The sequence below is a fragment of the Pseudorca crassidens genome, chromosome 2 (genome assembly GCF_039906515.1).
Source record: "Pseudorca crassidens isolate mPseCra1 chromosome 2, mPseCra1.hap1, whole genome shotgun sequence".
Classification (NCBI taxonomy): domain Eukaryota; kingdom Metazoa; phylum Chordata; class Mammalia; order Artiodactyla; family Delphinidae; genus Pseudorca; species Pseudorca crassidens.
Window position 1 is genome coordinate 7,831,420 of NC_090297.1, and position 23,666 is coordinate 7,855,085.

General features: G+C 40.8%; 1 protein-coding gene across 15 annotated transcripts in view; it reads left to right on the plus strand.

The window, feature by feature from the left end:
* KIF1B (kinesin family member 1B) overlaps positions 1–23,666 on the plus strand; it is a 151,686-nt gene that overhangs the window by 83,554 nt on the left and 44,466 nt on the right. For 14 of the 15 annotated variants that reach the window (XM_067719827.1, XM_067719817.1, XM_067719855.1 and 11 more), the window contains 3 exons: positions 17,334–17,427; positions 18,551–18,699; positions 20,090–20,268. In XM_067719827.1, the coding sequence (XP_067575928.1) occupies positions 17,334–17,427; positions 18,551–18,699; positions 20,090–20,268 (422 nt within the window). Of the gene's footprint in view, positions 1–3,112; positions 7,959–17,333; positions 17,428–18,550; positions 18,700–20,089; positions 20,269–23,666 lie in introns of those variants that run through there. The other variant, XM_067719939.1, reaches the window with a different exon arrangement.

Here is a 23,666-nt window from a genome sequence, read left to right on the forward strand (position 1 = left end):
TCTTGTCCTCAAGAGTTGATTTCTAACCCTTCAGCCTGAAGCATACCTAACAGTTAACAATACTGAATAAAAATGTAATTTTATGACCCTATATTGGTCAACCAACAAATATATTTTGAATGTACCCTATGGATATACATTGAGAAGATACAAAGGAATTATTATTCAGTAAATATTTAATATTTATTATATGCAATTATTTTTGCATAACAACAGCATTAAAAAATGGAATTCAGGCTCATGAGTTTTCTATTACAATGATTCCCCAAATGCATCCCATTGTTACATTGCTGAATATTCTCTTATAGTTAGTGCTTGATTATACGCCTGGTCCTTTCTGTGCTTGCTTTTTCACACGTGTTTTGGGTATTTTCTCTTTTATTTGCATAATCTTCATGCAGAGTCTCTTTAGGAGGCCCACTTTGCATTTGGTATTTAATGAAAGCAGAAGGATCATTTAGTGACATGTGAATTGGACAGATCTGAGTAGTTTTTCCAACCCTGTAATAAATGAATCTAAATTTCTTAAAATCTCTCTTTTTTTTTTTTTGACATGAGATAGGATTTGCATCTTGGCACATAAGCTTCGCAAGAGTTTTCAGTATCATGGTCAGTATGTGATGGGGGTGATATGTTTGAGCTTTAAGGAGAACATATTCTACAGAGTCAATATGACAGTATTTTAAAAAGAAAGAAAATTATGGCCACTTGATGAGTTCTTTTAGATTTATGTAAACTCATTTAGTTATGTTTTATTTTAGAGTTTAAAGGCATAACTTTTCTCTCTTAAGTATGACATTAAAGCAATGATTAGAATATTTCCTGAACTAGGTAGTGTTCATTTCATCATTAAGCAGTTTTTAAAGGAAAAGAAAAGAAGCCAGGAAAAAACCTGATAGTTAATTATGTAGGAAGAATCAGAGAGAATTTGTGTTCTGTAAAACTCAGTTTATTAAAAACAAACAAACAAAAAAACTCAGTTTATACATATTTGCAAGAAAACTTTTTTAGGAGTCAGACATACTTCTTTTTCTCTAATATTTATTAATGTCATCTTTTATCACTTTTTTATCACTTAAGATTTTAAAAAGAAAAAGAAAAAAATAGTATAGAGTCTGTAAATTTAGCTTTATCTGCTTTTTGCTGCTAAATTTTCAAATAGGTAGGGGTTATAAATGGTTTAGTAACCATTTATAGACAAATAGAAATAATATAAATCAGTAGTAACATCTCCAGATTCAGGGGCCAAATTATTATTATTATTAGAGGTTATTTTTTTGTTCCCTAGAAAGTAACTGTACCTAGAAACATAGAAATCTTTGGTCTAGAAAACAAGATACTATTTATCAGTTTCAACTCTTTTTTTTTTTTTAAACCCTTTCCTAGAGATAATTTTGGTAATCATAGCCAAAGTAAAAGAGACTATTAAATAAGAATATTTTCATTTCCTAGACTATCTTGAACTACTCCTCCAGTGAGTAGTTTCTTTTCCTAGGAACTTTTTTTTTTTTTTTTTGCAGTACGCGGGCCTCTCATTGTTGTGGCCTCTCCCATTGCAGAGCACAGGCTCCGGACGCGCAGGCTCAGCGGCCATGGCTCACGGGCCCAACCGCTCCCTGCGTCCCCTGCATCGGCAGGCGGACTCTCAACCACTGCACCACCAGGGAAGCCCGTTCCCAGGAACTTTTATCTCCTGAATAGAAATTCTTCCTTAATCCTATCTGTCATAGGGAGTTCTAAGTCCAACACTGCTTTCAGTTAGACCCATGTTATCAAGATTTGCTTGTGTTAGTTAAGAATAATTGGCTATTGTCCAAATTAGCCATTGAAACTGCTTAGCTGTGAATTCAGGCTGCTGTTTTAGACCTAAGTAAAGTTGTTTGAAAAAGAGGTAATGGGGCAAAGACAGCTGGAAAGACAGAGAGAGATAACATTTTAAATTGGGTCCATAAGCAGAGTACATAAGCAGAATATAACCTTTGTGTTTTATGTGTTGATAGGAAGAGTTGTCAACTTAAAGTAATATTCCTCGAAAAACTAGAAATACCGTGGGTTTTCATAGATGGAACACGTCTCTAAGTTGTATTTATTAAAGTATTACTTGGGGAATTTTGAATAATGTTTAATGAAAGTCTATTTACCTAGCTTAATTTATGTTCTGGAGATTTGTTTCCTAAAATTTTGGAGGTGAGGTATTTATTGGTTTAAGTGTGTGGAAAACAAAGTAGCAGACCCACTATGAAGATCCTTTTTTATGCATCCTTATTCTCTGGATAACAAACTTTAATTGTACAAATGAAATCGATCAATTTGACCTGACCCAAGACAGTAGCAAATCTGATATATGCTCATGGAAAGACTAGTTTCAGAACTCTCTTATCGTCTAGGAAAAAAAACAATTTGGTTGATAAGAACCTCACATGGTCTGCTAATAGGGATTCTTAGCATTTTTAACATAATCCCTGTTTGACTGCTTTTTCTACTTTCTCATCTTCTAACTTTTTTCTAGGGCTGCTCTTTTTAGTAAAGCTAAACAAAACGTGGCATCCTACAGCATTACTAACCTTTGTTAATCCGCCTGCTCGTCACATCTTGTATGGCATCTGTGCTCACTCATGGGGGAAAGAGTTTCTGGAAGAAGCAACAGCAATAACCAAGGCAAATGTGGGGAAGTGGCTGCATGGGTGTTAGCATGTATGGGGCAAAGGTTTTACTTCGTTTTCTTGAGATAGTGGAGATGTTATTTCACACCGTTTTGTTAATAACTTCATGTGACCTTACAGTGAGAGGCTGTTTCTCACTGTTTCAGTCCTCCTAAGAAATTTGATTGCAGATTTCATCATTTAAGCCAGAAAGTGGAAATTTGGATTAATGTTACTAGAAAAAAAAAAAGCAAATCTTTATATTAATAATAATCTACGTAAGCATATGTCTTAATAGACTTGCACATCATTTAGGGTTTTTTTTGTTTGTTTGTTTTTTTTAGTTTTTTGGATTTTGTTTTTAAATTTATTAGGGCTTTTTTGCTTGCTTTTTCTTCGATTTGATTTTCCTTTTTTACATTTTAATTTTGGTTATTTTGGGGCCATTTTTTGATTTTGTTTTTCCAAAGGACGCGGATTCTGATAGCGGGGACGATTCTGACAAGAGGTCCTGTGAAGAGAGCTGGAAACTGATTACTTCTCTGAGAGAAAAGCTACCTCCCAGCAAGTTGCAAACCATTGTTAAAAAATGTGGCCTCCCTAGCAGTGGGAAGAAACGAGAACCAATTAAAATGTATCAAATCCCCCAAAGAAGACGCCTGAGTAAAGATTCCAAGTGGGTCACCATCTCAGATCTTAAGATACAGGCTGTAAAAGAGATATGCTATGAGGTTGCTCTCAACGATTTTAGGCACAGTAGGCAGGAGATTGAAGCCTTGGCCATTGTTAAGATGAAAGAGCTTTGTGCCATGTATGGGAAGAAAGACCCCAACGAGCGGGACTCCTGGAGGGCAGTGGCCAGGGATGTCTGGGACACGGTTGGTGTAGGGGATGAGAAGATTGAAGACATGATGGCCAGTAGTAAAGGAGGAACTGATGTGGATGACCTCAAGGTTCATATAGACAAGCTGGAAGACATTTTGCAAGAAGTCAAAAAGCAAAATAACATGAAAGATGAGGAGATAAAAGTATTAAGAAATAAAATGCTCAAAATGGAGAAAGTCTTGCCACTGATTGGGTCTCAGGAACAGAAAACCCAAGGAAACCACAAAGCAAAGGAACCTGTTGGAGCTGGTGCCAGTAGCAAGTCTGAGATCGATGTATGTAAAGGAGACAGTGGAGAACTTGGGAAAGAAGAGCGTGTTTCCCAGCTGATGAATGGAGACCCAGCTTTTAGACGTGGACGTCTGCGTTGGATGAGGCAGGAGCAAATTCGGTTCAAGAACCTGCAACAGCAGGAGATAACAAAGCAGCTTCGCCGGCAGAATGTACCTCATAGGTTCATCCCTCCTGAGAACCGGAAGCCCCGGTTCCCCTTTAAGAGCAACCCTAAACACAGAAACTCTTGGAGTCCCGGGACACATATCATCATAACAGAAGATGAGGTTATAGAGCTTAGAATTCCGAAAGATGAAGATGGAAGGAAAGGAAATAAACAGGAGAACCAAGAGAAGGGGAGTAGAGCAGCTTCTAAGGATCCCCAGTTACCATGGGGCTCTCAGGGCACTCGAAGTCAAGATCACATTCAAGTTAGCACGCAGCATATTAATAATCAACAACAGCCACCTCAGTTACGCTGGAGAAGCAACTCGCTCAATAATGGCCAACCGAAAAGCGTGCACTGCCAGGCATCTGCTTCTTCAGAATCACTAAACTCCCACAGTGGTCACCCCACCGCTGATCTGCAGACTTTCCAGGCAAAGCGCCATATGCATCAACATCGTCAGTCTTACTGTAACTATAACACTGGAGGTCAGTTAGAGGGCAGTGCAGCCAATTCCTGTCAAAAGCAGACTGACAAACCCAACCACTGTAGCCAGTTTGTGACACCTCCGAGAATGAGGCGACAGTTCTCAGCACCCAATCTCAAAGCTGGTCGAGAAACCACAGTATAAATTACTGGACAAACTTGAACCCTTGGTGGAGGAAACAGACGATGGTAGCTTATGATTTGGGTTGGTTCTAGCCTTGGCCTTGAGTTCCTAGTATTTGCGTTATGATTATAATGTTGTGCTTCTAAAATATTAACTGATTTTAATATTGTTAAAACATAAAACACTGGTAAATGTTTCGACACCTCCCTTTTGTTTGTATACCATAAGTGGGCAGTTTCTGGAATTTTGGACAAAACATTGAGACCTCCCTTATTTTTCTGAGACTTTCCTCCTTTCTTGGTGCCTAGATAATATACTTACTTACACAGACTGGTCTTGTTTCAGTGTAAGTTTGCTATGTTTTTACAATGCCTATAAATTTATCTGATATCCAGAAAGACTTGCCTCTTGGTTTATGCAAACATTCAAAAGAGGAATTTGATATGTAGCATTAAATGTCTATTATTTCCCCATAAATGTTAGACATTAGTTTAAAAATAATAACATGCAACTGTGTGAACACAGCTTTGGATTTCTTATCCATGTCTGTTTCTTTCTTTAAATATCATGGAAATTTTCAAAAACCAGAACTAAATGTCTTTGGACATATTTTATAGGACACAGCTTTGCATCTTCCGTGGAACTTCCACATCTTCTTACTCTTCTATATTTTACATAGAACTGATTCAGTAGGGTTTTTTTTTTCTTTTGACTGCATCAGTGTATGTATGAATTTTGTCATAATACTGAAATCTTTAAATTGGCATCTGTCTGGATTTCTGTTTGTGGTTCGCATTTTGAAGTTTAACATATCATTTCTCACACAAATACATACACAGAGAGACGCTGAACTATTCACCAATATCTTGCCAACAGAAATACCAACAAAATACTCGTATGATTCTTTGAGCAGTATGTATAAGTTTATAGGGAGGTTATTTGGTGGAGAGAGGGGAGAGATGGAACATGGGGAGAAGGCTACAGCATTTGGCTGTGTGTACTTATTTTCAGTAGATGATGAAATAATGAAATAAGTTAACTTTGGTTTGGTTTAGAATAAAGGAGATGATGTATAATAAACTATTCTTTGGTCAGCAGCAGTGATCCTCACAGATACTCAAGCAAGGAAAGAGAAGTCCTGATGAACAGTTATTGTATCAATACCTCATTTTACTATGTTATGGTCTCAGTTTGCCTCACTGGAGAATCCACTAAAAAAGATGGATTTTGATGGGAAGAAAAGAATAGTTTTCTGCATCCTTCATCTCTTGAACTTGTCAGAAACTTTTTAAAGAGGCGGTGTGAAGAGCCAGAGATGTCTATGAGATTGTCTGACATCATGTTGTTGAAGATTGCTAAGTCACCTATCAAACGCTTGTCTTCCAGATGGTGTGAAAAATTACATCCAGGATAGCAGTTAATGTTCAAGGAAGCCTTAAAGATTGTGATTACATGGGTTTTTTTCCTTTGCGTGTAGGCACTATTCTTTATTAGAACATTATTTTTAATCATAGTATTTTTTTTCTTTGCTTCTAAGAAAATGCTTTTATAATGCACAGAAAGTTGCTTCCAATTAACTTTGGGGGTTATTTTTGCTTTCATAGCTAGAGCAGTCCTAGTCTTCAGCTGAAGTTTTATGGCAGATTAGACAGGGGTGATGTCTGTCATGGGTTGACTGAATGATGTTTGTAATGAGTTGACTTAATTGAGATGACAGTGTCCTGTACCATGTGGTTTGAATATACTTGGTAGGGTACTTCAGATCAGTCACTTCAGTGCATCTTGTGTAAACCCCATTTGTCCTTCTTTGTTCTTCTTAGACATAGTTATGTTATCTATTTCTTTCTTGCAAAAAAGTTCATTTTCTAAAACTAATAATAATAACAACGCAGCTTTCAACCCTCTAGCAAAAGTGGGCTTTCAATTTTCCAACTTGAGATAACATAGGATAGGGCTATATATTTTCATTTTTATGGTGGCCTTTTAATGTCATTATGGGCAGGTACCTCCCTTTCACACTAAACAATGGGAGTGAGTTTCTCCTGGTGATCAGGAGACACTGTAGAATGAAAAGAAATACAGTATTTCATTTACAAATGTGGGTTGTGTAGGCACTATACCCACACTGATATTCCAAAGAGTTAGATTTGTATTTGTGCTTCATGTGCTGATCCGGGCGCCCTCAGATTATTGAAATGTTTAGATATCTAATGTAGCCCTTAATTTCAGATGACCAGAAAGAAATGAACCAAGATTTGATTGCCCTTCATGCATTTCAGAGCAGATACTTGTCTTAGAAAATAACTGTGTGAATGGAATTTCTTCATTAACTTCCACTGAAGAAGTAACTAGTACCATGCTTTTGTGACTGGTATAGCCTACATTGCTTCGTTTGTTTTTTTAATTTGACAGTATCTGTCCCTACGTTTAAATACTACAAGACCAAAGGGAAATGGTCACCATTAAGCCATTATTGTATTATTGAAATATCCCTAGCTATTATCATAGTGAAATTTTTTTTTAAAAGTTTGTGCTATTGAAATTATATGATGACCTGACAATAATGGAAATAGAGTCCCAATCAATTGGTACAGTTTCACAAACCAAACCACACACTATGGTATTCCTTGGAGAATTAAAGACTTCTGTTTATCTAATAAGTCTAAACCAAAGGGCTTTTCCTTTAGTTTTGCTTCTAATTCTTTCTGGTGCTTCTCTTTTCACTGGAAAATGCAATGAATGGGAATTGTTTATTCCATTGAAGTGACTTGAAGTGACCTCTTGTGCTTTAGGTGTAGGTTGATGCTGAAGAAAAACAAAACAAAACAGGACAGAACACAGTTTGTCACACCGATGTCTGCATTAGAGGCTGTCAGACTACAGGAAGTTACATAGGTTTTCTCCCGTCAGCTGCTATACCCCTGTGCCTTATTGGTCCTTTGTAGACTTGCCTTAATGATTTGTACAAAGGACTGGGAGCAGGGGAAGCTGTTGAGTCCTGGCGTACCTTAATGAAGACGCCTTCTTAGGGGCAGTGCAAAGCAAGCATTTGTTCTGCACTGTTAGAGCCAAATTCTGTATTATGAACAGTTTTCATAATTGTCTACTTTATGTCATCTTTCTGAGATTTAAAAATCTGCTCTAGATACTTAGTTTGAACCAATGTAGGTTGTGAAGTGTATTGGTTTCCTCCCATCATTACTGTAAAAAGAAGTTGTGAATCTTCTTGTTAATGAACTATGGATTTCTCCCTCAGTTTCTTTTTAGAAAATGCTTGAAGATTGTCTTTGAGTGTAAGATCTACCTTTTCAGAAAGGGAGAGTTAGTTTGTAATGTTAAAAAATAAAGTCCTCATTCAATAAAAACTGAAATTATCTCTTAAGAGTGTGATTTCTCTCTGATGTGGGAGGAGGGAAAGTGAAACAGAGTGATGCTAAACCTGGTCTTGACTTTTATTTATTGCTCTTTCACCTGAAGATGGTTACAAACCATACCTTTTAAAAAATATTTCTACATGAACTCGATTTGTTTAGAGCTTTTGTTTTTTGTTACCCTTTTTGATTTATCAAAATTCTATCTTAAATGAGGTCTTTAATCCCTATTTTATGCTACTTTTACTTAAATAAAACCTTTTATATTATAAGATAATGAGGATATCAGATATCCCTTTATGATTTCTTTGAGTTTATCTTGTATTTTCTGTTTTTTTCAACTATATAATTTTGATTTGCTGTTTTCTTTAAATGAAATGGTATACTTCATATGGGTAGAAATGAAATTTCTAGAAAGCTTTGAGTAACTCTGTTTAGCTTTTCTTTTTTCCCTTAGCCACTGCTTTTCTCCACCCAGAGCATTGGTGATATGTTAGAGGTGAACAGGACAAAGCAGAAGATTTTTCTGGAGCGGACCATCAGTCTTATTGAACATTTGGACATGACATTATTTTTTATGTTGAAAAGCGACATAATCGTACATAATGGAGTAGAATACAAAATCCACATGGTTTTTTTTTTTTCCCCAACATGAGTTTTTAAATATGAAATTTGGAACTTAAGGGAAACGTTAACGCTTGGATTGGCTTGCTTCAGCCTTCTTACCCTTTCCCTTCAGGTACTTTGTATTTCTCTGCTGTTGGAGAACCTGGTGGAAAAGTTGCCAAGACCTGACCATTTCTAGGACAGTACAGACAATTCCAATGCAGTATGATATGTGTAGTGATAGTTGTGTGCACAGGATGAATGTGGGCAGAGTGGGAAAAGGTTTTTGAAAGAGGAAGCCCTGAGCCAAGAGCAGAGTCCCAAAGTACAACTGCAAATGTATCCAAGTGAAGAATGGCAGGGAGAAGGAGGAAACGTGTCAGGTCCAGGGAACTGCCAGTAACTTGGGGGACCTGGCGGGGGATGGGGCAGGGGCCAGATCATGGCATGCTAAGGACTTCGGATTTTATCTTGAGCATGACGGAAGCTACCATATATTATACAGGGAGATTGCATTCGTAGATTCATCTTTTAGAAATGACCAAAGTTTGGGTTGGATAGAGGCAAATTCAGAGCCCAGTGCTGCAGTTGGGAAGTTGCTGGATGAACTAAATGAGAAACAATGCTTTCCAAACAGAGGCGGGGGGACAGGATGGAGGGAATGACTGATAGATTATTTGGAGATAGAATCAATGAATCAGTTCGTGGAGGGGGATGAGCCCTGTGTATATATCCCACAAGGTGAAGAAGGCTCTTGCTTGGACCATGTTTGGAAAGTAAAGTTAATGAGACCAAGATAGGACTGAGAGATTGGGAGAAAATAGGAGCTGCACAGGTCTAAGAATAGGTGTTGTGAGACCCCTGGAGGCATAGATCTGAGACTGTGTCCGCATGGTGCTGCTGGTGGTGAGTACATTAAGGTGTTGACAAGAACTGGGGCGTGGACATCTCCCTTCCAGCTATCGCTTGCTAATTATAATCTGCCATTAAAAGAAGAAGGCAGCATTAGCAAAATGAGCCAAGCCTCTAATGTCAGAAACAGCCTAACCAGAAAACCCAGAATTGTGACATTGATTTTACCTTAAATGCCACCTCCTCAGAGATGCCCTAGTTGTGGCACCATCGTGTCTCACCTGTAGTACCACAGTAGCCTCCTAGCTGGTCTCTTCACTTCTGTTCCTGACCCCTGTACGCCATTGTCCACATAGCAACCAGCAGCGTCCTTTGAAAACAAAAATCAGTGCCAGTGGCCTCCAGTGGCTTACCATTGCACTTTAAAATGTGAACCTCTTATCGTAGCTTCCAAGGCTGTCCCTGTTTGGGCTTCTTGCCTGTGTCTCTGACTTTAAGTCTTGACATTCTTTTACTAGCAAGCACTTTGGACTTTTGTGCTTTGAACTTGCGAAGCTCGTTTCCACCTCTGGGCTTTTCACTTCCTCAGGACTGGCATCCTTTCTCCTCGTGCTGAGCTCCTCTTCCGGATCGGTGCTCACGAGCCCCTTTTCCTGCCGCAGCCTATCCCAGGGCAGCTCACTGTTTAATAATAATGCTAACCTGTAGTTATCTGTGCACTTACTTGGTGCTTCCATGAGACTGTAAACTCACCTAGAATAAGCACCTATCTGTCTTGTTTTCTTCACTGTTGGTCTGTACACATCACCCAGAAGAGTGGTTCTCAAACTGTCGTGTGCATCAGAATCCCCTGAGGGGCTTGTGAGAACATAGAATGCTGGTCCCACCCCCAGAGTTTCTGATGCAAGGGGTCTGGGGTAGGGTCTGATAACTGTATTTCTCATAAGTTCCCAAGTGACACTGATGCTGCCAGATCAGAATCCACCTTTGAGAACCACTGTCTAGCACAGGGATTGGCAAACTTTTTCTGTAAAGGGCCAGAGAGTAAATATTTTAGGCTTTGGGGGCCTCGTGGTCTCTGTCAAACTGCTCAGCTCTGCTGCTGTAGCAGAAAAGCAGCCATAGACAATATGCAAAGGGATGGACATGGCTGTATTTTGATAAAACTACTGTATTTATCAAATGGTGGGCTGGATTTGGCCTGCAGATTTGCCAACCCCTCAAAGATGGTCACTTTTGAGAACTGTTAACTAGAAGATCAGTACACGACTGTGTATCTGATCTAGAAGACAGATAAGTGCCAGATGCTGGTGGGTCAGTGGTGAATGACAGATCCCCGGCCTCCTGAAATTCAGAGTTGTGGAGGAGATAGCTATTAGACAGTCACACCAGTGGTTATACAGTACATTTGTGACCAATGCCCTGAGGGAGAAATACAGGGTGCTCTGAAAGTTTACAACCAGGTGCCTCAGGGAACAAAAAGGTGGCCTTTTCTTGCTCTCAGCTGATGATTTTCATTTTGAGAAAAAGAAGGAATCAGAAGTAAACTTCCTTTTCTTCCCATTTCTAGGTCTGCGTCCAAACCATACTTGGCCTTCCCTCCTGTTGGTGGAAGAACCGTCTGTGCTCCTGTCTTAGCCCAGCCCTTGTTCCCTTCATCCTGTCTTCTGAGGGACTTATTGAACATTTACCCCTTCTCTTTTACAACATCAGTTTTTCTCCCTCCACATTATTCCTGTCAGCATTACAAGCATGTCATTTCACCAATTATAAAAAAGTTCCGTGTTCCCTGTGACCTGCCACTGCAGTTCTCTGTTCCTTTTTCTAAAAATACTCCTGAGAGCGTTTTCTGTACTTTTCCCCACTTGTCCACCTTCTTTTTCTTGTTTCCTCTCCCCATTCTTAGTTGAACTCACTCTGGTCAGACTCATTCCCACCTCACCACTGAAGCCACCCTGATTAGGGTCACCAGCAATGTCCATGGTGACAAATCCAGGGTGTTTTCTCAGACCTCATCTTACTAAATCTGTCTAGCATTTGACATGCGTTGCCTGCTCTTTACTTCTTGGAACACCTTATTCTCTTGGCTCCTGATTTTCCTCTGACCTCACTGGCTGTTCCTTCGTGGTCTCTGTGGACACAGACATTGGCTCTTTCCGCATCTGTTCGTCCCACCAGGTGACCTTACGCATTTCCGTGTCCACACTGGTGATGATGCAGACAGCACCTCCTGTGTGTTGTGCATTTACAGTGGGCCCTTGAAAGACACGGGTTTGAACTGCACGGGTCCACTTATATGTGGATTTTTTTTCAGTGCGTATGTTCAGCAGTACTCCTCAATCCACGGTTGGTTGAATCTGCGGACGTGGAACCTCAGAAACCGAGGGCCGACTGTAAAGTTACACGCTGATTTTTGACTGCATGGTCAGTGCCCCAACCCCTGTGTTGTTCAAGGGTCAACTGTACTTGGGCCAATAAACATTTTATATGTATTAGCTTATTGAAGCCTCGCAACAGCCCTCTTCTGTAAAGTAAGTGTTGTTATTCCCATTTTACATGCCTTCCCATTGTCACACAGCTACTAAGTGGGGATCCAGGTCCAGTCTCAGGCAGTCGGTCTGTCTGCAAACCACTGCCCTGCCTCCCTCTCTGCTGACTCTCAGATGTACTCTCTCCAGCCTGGGCCATTCCCCTGACCTCTGGACATAGATGCACAGCTCTGACCTGCCATCCAGAAAGCTAACTGGCATCTCACATTTAAACTATCTAAACCAGGGCAGCTAGCTCAGACCAAATATCCAAGGGTGATCCTCAGTTTCCCTTTTTTTAGTACACCCCATGATCACATCATCTGTAGGACACACTTCCTCTGTCTGTAAAACATATCCCAGCTCCATTCTCTTTTCATCACCTTTGCTGCTGATACCCTGGACCAGGCCACTGCCATCTCCCTTGAAACTGCAGGGACAGCTTCATAACTGCTGGCCTTGCTTCCAAGCCCGCAGGCTATATTCTCCGTGGAGAGTGGTATTTTTAAAACATATGCTAGACCACAGTACTTCCCAGCTCTACACCACCCAGTGGCTTCCCTTAGAATAAAATCCACAGTCCTTCCCGTGGCCTATAAGGCTGTCCATAGCTTGGTCCCTATCTGACTACTTCTCAACTGCATCTCCAACCCTTCTCACTCCTCCAGTCTACCACACAGGTTTTCTTCCTTTTCCTTAAACACACCAAGTTCCTTTCCATCCCAGGACCTTTGTACTTGCTGTTATATTTGACTGGAATAAACCCCCACCAGAGATCTCAGAGTGCTTGCTTAGAGCTCTGATTAAATGTTATCTCTATGGAGAGACCTTCCCTGACCACTTAATCTAAAAGTCTTCCTCCACTCCTCTCTTCTCTCTGTTACTCTCTGAAAGCTACCTTTCTTTATCTTTCTTCATAGTATCAATACTACTCTCTACTGAAATCCTAGTGTGTACAGTGTCTGTTTACTGTTTATCATCTCTCCCTTACCAGTGAGACTCCTGTCTTATTGACCACTGTATTCCTAGCATCTGGCACATAGTAGGAGTGAAAAAAGTATTAATTTGTTGATGAAATGAATGGATGGATAGTGGTTTAAAAAAAAAGCATGCTTTGAGTCCAATTGGGTTCAGATCCTATTTCTACTACTTGCTAATTTTGATCTTTGGAAAGTTACTTAATTTCTTTAAGCCTTTTTCTTTTTTAACATGAGGATAAAATAGTAGCATTTTCGTAGGGTTATTGGGATGATTGAAACAATCCATGTTAAACATTAAGAACAGTTCCTAGTACAGTGAGCTCAAAAACAAGGATAGTCGGGTGGAAGAGAGCATTCTAGAAGAGGAAACAGCCAGTGCAGTGCCTTTATAAATATAGAGCATATATTCAGTTAGTTGGGACTTTTTATAAACATGGAAGTTTCCTGGAAAATATGTTATTTTTGAGCTTGTTTTCCATAATGGTCCTAGTTTTCCCCATGAAATCAGCAGAACAATAGTATCTGAATCTCTTTATCCGTTTGTTGTAGGAAAATCCAGGGCTTAGAGTTTTTCTGGTAGCATACAGAATATCCTTGTTGGAAGCTCATGTGCAGCCTGGTTTGGGGAAGAGGCCAATTCAAGAATGGTGTTGACATTTGGACTACCAGCTGCTTATAGAAATTTTCCCTGGTCAAAATGCAATTAAAGTTTTAGGTCTATAGCATTATGGAACATCTTTTTATGTCAGCTTTACTGCCACTAAAGCACAACCACAGCCCTTAGGGAAAGTCACCCTTATACTTTAACTGTCAGAATCTGAGGATTTTGTTTTCATTGGTAGTTTGACCAGCTTATAAACCTGTTCTTGAGGAAGTCCTTAGAAATAAGCCAGTCACAAAAAGTCACAATTGTATGATTCCATTTATATGAGATACCTAGAGTAGTCAAAACTGTGGAGACAGAAGGTAGAATGCTGGTTGCCAGGGGCTGCGGGGGTGAGAGTTAGTATTTAAAGGACAAAGAGTTTTAGTTTTACAAGGTGAAGAGTTCTGGAGTGTGGATAGTGGTGATGGTTGCACAGTGTTATTAACGTATTTCATACCTTAAAAGTGGTTAAGATGGTAAATTTTATGTTATGTATATTACTGTAATTTAGAAATTGGGGAAAAAATGAAAAACAACAAAATCCTCAAGCTAAGATATTAACATTTTTTTCCACCTGATGCGTTTTCCGTAAATCAGCTGTCTTTCTCTTTTTGCTGAAAGAATCCTATGTAATAACATAGGTTTTGTAGAAACCACACCCCCAACCTCTTACTTTGAAAACAAATAGTACAATGAACCTTTGTATACCCGTGTTTATATACTTTTCCTGAATCATTTGAAAGTGAGTTATAATGTCACTTTACCCCTAAATACACATGTATCTCCTAAAATCAAGGACATTCTCTTAATACCATTATCCCGTCCAAAAATTTAATACTGATTCAGTATCATGTAAAATACAGGTCATTTTCAAATTTCACTAATTGTCTGAAAAATATAACTGTTGGAAGTGTGTGTGTGCATGTTTTTTAATCCAAGATCCAGTCACGGTTCATTGATTGCATTTGGTTCTGATGGTTCTTTTATCTTTTGTTACACAGGTATTTTTGAAGAGTCTAGGCCACATTCTAATTTGTCTGATTGTTTCCCCAAGATTAGATTTAGGGTAAACATTTTTGTTAAGAATGCTATAAATGTTACATTGTGTACTTCCATTTGCTTCACATCAGTAGACATAAAATGTCAATTTGTTCTATTATCAGTAATGATAAAGTTTAATAAATTTAGTTAATGTGTTGTTTCCCAGCTCTTTCTCCTTGTTAGTAGGCTCTTGAGATTGTGTGAATATTCTGTTTTCCATCCACCTTTCGCTCAGTTGTTTTGGCTTTTATTAATGATCCTTGCCTGATTCAATTACTGCATCTAGGGTTGCAATGTAGTGATTTTCTAATTGTCATTGCCTCTGCATTTATTAACTGGCTTTTTGTTTTGTTTTTTGGTAAAGAAGAGCTTTCCCTTTTTCTCTCCTTCTTTCAGTATCACTGTGGGCTCATGGATTCTTTTCATACTCAATGTGCTGTATATTCTTTTCCTGTTATTATTATTTATTGGCCAATGGGAGTCTTTGTCCTTTTGAAATGGTCCCATCGGTCTTTGAGTACTCCATGCTTTCTGGCCCAAGATATTCTGGGGTTACCTTGTATTTTCCTTGCTCCAGATCTGAAGTCAGTCAGTTTCACAAGGAACCCTGGTTCCTTTTAGTGGGGAATGGTATTTAGAAACCAGAATTGGGGGCTAGGTGTACTTAGAAAAGAAACTTTAAAAAAACACTACCTGTCATTTTGATAGTGTGTTACCATTTAAGCGGACTTGAACTTGCTTTTTTTTTTTTTTTTTTTTTTTTTTTTGGTGGTACGCAGGCCTCTCATTGTTGCGGCCTCTCCCGTTGCGGAGCGCAGGCTCAGCGGCCATCGGCCATGGCTCATGGGCCTAGCCGCTCCGCGGCATGTGGGATCTTCCCGGACCGGGGCACGAACCCGTGTCCCCTGCATCGGCAGGCGGACTCTCAACCACTGCGCCACCAGGGAAGCCCCTAACTTGTGTTTTTAAATGGTTTGTCATTTGGTCCTTCCTGCAGTCCTGTGTGGTAGGCAAGGTCGAACACTAAAATCTTCATTTTAAAGATGGCAAAAATGAGGTGTAGAAAGGATTAACTTTCCCAGAATTATAAGACTAATGAGAGCAGGTGCCAGGAGCAAAGCCGCAGTCTTTTTACCTGCTACTTTATATTTTTCATTTTTCCCACAGTACATAGTTTCCTAAAAAGTGTGTTTAGATGTCTTTAAAAAGCTGTTTCGGGGCTTCCCTGGTGGCGCAGTGGTTGAGAGTCCGCCTGCCGATGCAGGGGACACGGGTTCGTGCCCCGGTCCGGGAAGATCCCACATGCTGCGGAGCGGCTAGGCCAGTGAGCCATGGCCGCGGGGCCTGTGCTCTGCAACGGGATAGGCAACAGCAGTGAGAGGCCCACGTACCACACACACACACAAAAAAAGCTGTTTCCCTGGCTCTTGGTCACTGCCAGCTCCACTAAACAGAGAAAGCTTCCTTTGTGAGACTAAATGATAAATGACTGGAGCCTAGAGAATATTTGCATCCCTCTTAGCATAGCCATTGGGAGCGCCTTTTGTAACGGGGTTTGCTAGCGAGGCTTTCAGTGGTCTTCTGTAATGCGTGGAATATTTGATTTGTGACTTGGAGAGCTCTGTTTGAAAACAGTACATAGTCATACCTAAACCATGACAGCCTGGAATCGGCCCACTCCCAGGAAGCAGGAAGCCTGCTAGTATATTTTTAAAATGCTGTGCTTATGTTGTGATTTGGTGTTGTATTATGTGAAGGTCTTTTTTCTTAACTTGTTTTATTGTCAAAAAACACAAGCTTTTTTTTCATTTAACACTCCAAGGAACCTTTTTAGACATTTTTTTCCTTAATCTCTCTCCACCATGCAATTTTAATATGTCAGATATATAGTATATCAGTTTATATACTCTATGTATATTTGTGCTTTATACATAAAAAGAGTACTTTTTTTTTTTTAATCCCCCAAGAACCACTTTTTTTTCCCTGTTAGGACTGATATCACCCTAATTGAGACTGCATGGAGTAAGATGGAGGAAGGAAGGATGAATATGATTTGAAATATAGTAATACATTTTGTATTATAATAATATATTTTGAAATAAAGTTTATTTATTGAATAAGTAAATGCAATATATAGATTATTTCAATCCTAAGAGCACTGTGATCTTTTGGTTACCTGAAGGCTAAACTCATCCTACAGCTGCAAAGATAGTAATATTTCATCCATAGGGAGCTTCAGGGTCTACAGTCTGAATTCTTTTCCCCATCCAAACAGTTAGATAATTAGAACTCTTGGCAATACTGGTGAATTTAATCTTTTCCAGTATTGTTTTCTCCAGAATTCTTGGATGTGTAAAGATACTATTTAAGTGTATTTTGACATTTAAGGGACACATGCATTTTTCCTTCAAAATCCCCCCTCTCCTCTACCACAACCCCAAGTACAGAACTCTTGAGTCTGAGGGAGTAGAAACAGAGAGACTGCAGTTAAATTCCTTGGAACACAAGATCTTTTAAAGCATTTACCCATTGCAGACTATTTTGTGTGCTTTATGGCTTTTTTCTGAAGCATTTCTTTGTATGTCTTTCTTTTCACTGTTGTTTCCTACCTCAATCTTCTCTTTTCTTTGTCTTTTGCAATCTCTACCTTGCCCCAATCTTCCTTTCTTTTTTCTTTTCCTTCCTTCTTATGTCCTCTCTCTCCTACATGTTATCTCCTTTCTTTTCGTTCAGGATTATGAGAGTAAATTGCAGGCCTTGCAGAAGCAGGTGGAGACGAGATCCCTGGCAGCAGAAACAACTGAAGAGGAAGAAGAGGAGGAAGAAGGTGAAATATAGAGACTGAAACTTTCCTCTGTATTGATATATGTTTTGGATCTGTGCTGTCAAATTACTGAGCTGATTTAAAGATGATTTAAAAGATGCTCAATGCTGAGAATCCAGGCTGTACTCTGTGAGGTGGGGATGGGGCTCATAGTGTCTATTAGAACACAAGCCATCTATCTGAGCATAGTCTCCATAGAAATCTGTTGGGCAATTTATATAAACTGTCTCATATTACTGTACATATGAAGTTCACATATATGTTGCAAATAAATATAGAGCTTAATCTTTGTTAAGATACTCTGTTTTATTTTCTGGTTTATGTCGGGGATTTCCGAGTGAGGGCTTTGGAATATGTCAGCGTACATTAAAGCTATTTCTGGCAGATTGCTAATCACATTGCTTAGTCCTGCCTACCTGTCTTAAGTTTTCTAGAATTTCTTAGTTGAATTAGGGCTTTAATGGTTAGTTACTCCCTTACAATGCAGTATGAACATTCATCACATTTCATTTTTCTATCCAACCTCTCAGTAATCTCAAGCCTTCATAATAACTTTGAAGGAACTCTTAATTTATGTACTAAATTCTTTATTTTTAAATATCCATGTGAGGGGCTTCCCTGGTGGTCCAGTGGGTAAGACTCCATGCTCCCAATGCAGGGGGCCTGGGTTCGATCCCTGGTCGGGGAACTAGATCCTGCAGGCATGCTGCAACTAAGAATCTGCGCAACTTAAGAGTCCGCGCAACTAAGAGTCTGCATGCCACAACTGAAAAAAAGGTCCTGTATGCCACAACTAAAGATCCCGCATGCCTCAACAAAGAGCCCACGTGCTGCAACTAAGACCCGGCACAGGCTAAATAAATAAATAAATATTTAAAAATAAAAAATAAATATCTATGTGAAATACGACCTTCTTTTTCCTGTACTAGAAAGAAAAATAGATATATTTGAAGTTGTACAACGTACTAGGGGTTTTTCTTTATTATAAGCCACACATTAAGGTATATCTTAAAAAAGAATGGAGGAAAACTGGAAAATACTTGATGAAAGAGATGAGGTAGAGGAGGGATATAATTTCTACATGGTTATGAGATCACCATTCAATACACTTCGTTTGCTCTTTCAGTTCCTTGGACACAACATGAATTTGAGCTGGCCCAGTGGGCCTTCCGGAAGTGGAAGTCTCACCAGTTTACCTCATTAAGGGACTTACTCTGGGGCAATGCCGTTTACCTGAAGGAGGCCAATGCCATCAGTGTGGAATTGAAGAAGAAGGTACGGAGGGTGTGGAAACATGGACCATCTGGAGGCAGAGCTGAGCCTGGTGGGCTTCATGGTCCTCATCTTGAGCTAACCTTTCCCTTGGGTGAACTCAGCAGCTTTTTGCTATGAAACAGGTTTCTATATGCCTGTATTTAATATATGTACCTGGAACATAGTAGGTACTAACTAAATATTTGTTAAATGAAAATTTTAAAATAACATGTTTTCTAGCTTATTTTACAAGCAAGGAGACCGTATTCCTGACAGGAGCTAGAGAAACATATTGGTAGCAAAATACTTCTCTTGGGTTTCTGAAAATCTCAATTTTCTTTTAGTTTTCTACCATTAAGTTGGCACTTCTAAGTCCTATGTGCCCTCTCATCTTCTAGGGTCTGAGAGGCAGTTTTGTGTGATGGACAGGCGCGTACACTCTGCACCCAGACAGCCAGGTTCCAACCCCAGCTCTCCCAGTTGTTTGACCCTAATAGCCCCAGGCCTCCAGTCCCTCACTTGCAAAATGGGTTTGGCAGCAGTGCCTGCCACCCAGGGATTGTGCGAGAGATGAGCGAGTGCATGCACGGACGGTGCTGAAGCAGTGCCTAGACGTGGTGATTAACATTACTGAAACATCACACCACACCTCAGATTTATTCTTCTTCATGTCCCACGGTTTAACAGTCTCCTGATGGCTAAGATTTACAGGCGGCGGGGTGGGAGGGGCAATACTGTGAAGTAGGTAAGAGCACAGACTGCCTGGCTTTGGGAAAAATCATTATCTTCTCCGAGGGCTATATTCTAGTTCTGTAAAATGGGGATAAGACGTCTTATTCATTCATAACCCCATCTCATTTTGTAATCATTTATTAACTATTTCCCTCTTCAACTAGACTAAAAGATGGCAGGGACTATCTTTTTGTCTTATAGCTGTATATAGCATTTCATTAATAGTTGGTAAAAATAGAGGGTGGTATCAAGAAATAAATGACATGATGAATGCAAAGCACTTAGCCTGTGGTAACAGTTTTAAGAGTAATAGTTGTAATCCTCTGAATTTAAAATGGAAAACCTTAGCGTGCCTCCACCCTCTCTCATTAGTGGGTGAGGGTGCACTCCTGGGTCCACCATTTGTTCTCTACAGAAGTCTTCGTTCAGTCAACCAAAGTATATTTATTGAGATTTTTAGGTTGTGCAAAAACACTGTGCCAGGCTAGGAAAACAAAGTCTGTAAATAGCTTAATGATTAATATACAAGTGGCCACTTTTTTCAGTTGATCACAAGCTGTTGAGCATGTGCTGCTGTTTGACCTGCTTCCCATCAGGCGTGATTATATTGCCTTGTTTCCAAAACTTACTAGCTAAAAACAGAAAGGCCGTTTGTTGATGGTTTCTTCCTTCCATTTAGGTGCAGTTTCAGTTTGTTCTTCTGACTGACACGTTGTACTCCCCTTTGCCTCCTGAATTACTTCCCACTGAGATGGAAAAAACTCAGGAAGACAGACCGTTCCCTCGTACAGTGGTGGCCGTAGAAGTCCAGGATCTGAAAAACGGAGCAACACATTATTGGTCTTTGGCGAAACTTAAGTATGAAAATGTCATGCATAAAGCCTTTATTCTTATTTAATATCATTAAATGGTGGGAGCAGCTTTTTTTTTTTTTTTTTTTTTTTTTAAAACATCTTTATTGGAGCATAATTGCTTTACAATGGTATGTTAGTTTCAGCTTCACAACAAAATGAATCAGTTATATATATACATATGTTCCCATATCTCTTCCCGCTTGCGTCACCCTCCCTCCCACCCTCCCTATCCCACCCCTCCAGGCGGTCACACAGCACCGAGCTGATCTCCCTGTGCTATGCGGCTGCTTCCCACTAGCGATCTACCTTACGTTTGGTAGTGTATACATGTCCATGCCTCTTTATTGCTTTGTCACCGTTTACCCTTCCCCCTCCCCATAGCCTCAAGTCCATTCTCTAGTAAGTCTGTGTCTTTATTCCTGTTTCACCCCTAGGTTTTTCATGACATTTTTTTTTTCTTAAATTCCATATATATGTGTTAGCATATGGGTCTCTTGTAGACAGCAAATATATGGGTCTTGTTTTTGTATCCATTCAGCCAATCTGTGTCTTTTGGTGGGAGCATTTAGTCCATTTACATTTAAGGTAATTATCGATATGTGTGTTCCCATTCCCATTTTCTTAATTGTTTTGGGTTTGTTATTGTAGGTCTTTTCCTTCTTTTGTGTTTCTTGCCTAGAGAAGTTCCTTTAGCAGTTGTTGTAGAGCTGGTTTGGTGGTGCTGAACTCTCTCAGCTTTTGCTTGTCTCTAAAGGTTTTAATTTCTCCATCAAATCTGAATGAGATCCTTGCTGGGTAGAGTAATCTTGGTTGCAGGTTTTTCTCCTTCAACACTTTCAATATGTCCTGCCACTCCCTTCTGGCTTGCAGAGTTTCTGCTGAAAGATCAGCTGTTAACCTTATGGGGATTCCCTTGTGTGTTATTTGTTGTTTTTCCCTTGCTGCTTTTAATATGTTTTCTTTGTATTTAATTTTTGACAGTTTGATTAATATGTGTCTTGGCGTATTTCTCCTTGGATTTATCCTGTATGGGACTCTCTGTGCTTCCTGGACTTGATTAACTATTTCCTTTCCCATATTAGGGAAGTTTTCAACTATAATCTCTTCAAATATTTTCTCAGTCCCTTTCTTTTTCTCTTCTTCTTCTGGAACCCCTATAATTCGAATGTTGGTACGTTTAATGTTGTCCCAGAGGTCTCTGAGACTGTCCTCAGTTCTTTTCATTCTTTTTTCTTTATTCTGCTCTGCAGTAGTTATTTCCACTATTTTATCTTCCAGGTCACTTATCCGTTCTTCTGCCTCAGTTATTCTGCTATTGATCCCATCTAGAGTACTTTTAATTTCATTTATTGTGTTGTTCATCGTTGCTTGTTTCATCTTTAGTTCTTCTAGGTCCTTGTTAACTGATTCTTGCATTTTGTCCATTCTATTGTCCATTCTATCTCCAAGATTTCGGATCAACCTTACTATCATTATTTTGAATTCTTTTTCAGGTAGACTGCCTATTTCCTCTTCATTTGTTAGGTCTGATGGGTTTTTATCTTGCTCCTTCATCTGCGGTGTGTTTTTCTGTCTTTTCATTTTGCTTATCTTACTGTGTTTGGGGTCTCCTTTTTTGCAGGCTGAAGGTTCGTAGTTCCTGTTGTTTTTTGTGTCTGTCCCCAGTGGCTAAGGTTGGTTCAGTGGGTTGTGTAGGCTTCCTGGTGGAGGGTACTAGTGCCTGTGTTCTGGTGGATGAGGCTAGATCTTGTCTTTCTGGTGGGCAGGTCCACGTCTAGTGGTGTGTTTTGGGGTGTCTGTAGACTTATTATGATTTTGGGCCGCCTCTCTGCTAATGGGTGGGGTTGTGTTCCTGTCTTGCTAGTTGTTTGGCATAGGATGTCCAGCACTGTAGCTTGCTGGTCGTTGAGTGAAGCTGGGTGCTGGCGTTGAGATGGAGATCTCTCGGAAATTTTTGCTGTTTGATATTATGTGCAGCTGGGAGGTCTCTTGTGGATCAGTGTCCTGAAGTTGGCTCTCCCACCTCAGAGGCACAGCACTGACTCCTGGCTGCAGCCCCAAGAGCCTTTCATCCACAGGGCTCCTTAATTTGGGATGACTGGTTGTCTATTCAGGTATTCCACAGATGCAGGGTATATCAAGTTGATTGTGGAGCTTTAATCCGCTGCTTCTGAGGCTGCTGGGAGAGATTTCCCTTTCTCTTCTTTGTTCTCACAGCTCCCAGGGGCTCAGCTTTGGATTTAGCCCCGCCTGTGCGTGTAGGTCGCCGGAGGGCGTCTGTTCTTTGCTCAGACAGGACGGGGTTAAAGGAGCCGCTGATTCGGAGGCTCTGGCTCACTCAGGCCCGGGGGTAGGGAGGGGCACGGAGTGTGGGGCGGGCCTGCGGCGGCAGAGGCCGGCGAGACGTTGCAGCCTGAGGCGCGCCTGTGCGTTCTCCCGGGGGAGTTGTCCCTGGATCCCGGGACCCTGGCAGTGGCGGGCTGCACAGGCTCCCCGGAAGGGCGTGTGGCTAGTGACCTGTGTTCGCACACAGGCCTCCCGGTGGCGGCAGCAGCGGCCCTAGCGTCTCATGTCTGTCTCTGGGCTCCGCACTTTTAGCCGCGGCTCGCGCCCGTCCCTGGAGCTCTCTCAAGCAGCGTTCTTAATCCCCTCTCCTCGTGCACCAGGAAACAAAGAGGGACGTAAAAGTCTCTTGCCTCTTCGGCAGTTCCAGACTTGCCCCGGACTCTCTCCCGGCCAGCCGCGGTGCACTAACGCCCTGCAGGCTGTGTTCACGCCGCCAACCTCAGTCCTCTCCCGGCGCTCCGACAAAAGCCGGAGCCTCAGCTCCCAGTCCCGCCCGCCCCGGCGGGCGAGCAGACAAGCCTCTCGGCTGGTGAGTGCCGGTCGGCCCGATCCTCTGCGCTGGAATCTGTCCGCTTTGTCCTCCGCACCCCTGTTGCTGTGCTCTCCTCCGCGGCTCCCAAGCTCCCCCACTCCGCCTCCCGAAGCCTCCACCCGCGAAGGGGCTTCCTAGTGTGTGGACACTTTTCCTCCTTCACAGCTCTCTCCCGCTGGTGCAGGACCCGTCCCTATCCTTTTGTCTCTGTTTAGTTTTTTCTTTTGCCCTACCCAGGTACGTGGGGGGTTTCTTGCCTTTTGGGAGGTCTGAGGTCTTCTGCCAGCGTTCAGTAGATGCTCTGTAGGAGTTGTTCCATGCGTAGATGTATTTCTGGTGTATCTGTGGGGAGGAACGTGATCTCCGCGTCTTACTCTTCCGCCATCTTCCCGGAAGTCCCCTGGAAGTCTTTAATAGTTTTGTCCTGGGAGCAGCTTTTTAAAATCTTACATGGAAGATACTTCCAAGATGAAATTTTGATGTGACCTTGTGATACTAACCCAGCACACTTTATGGTTACTGTA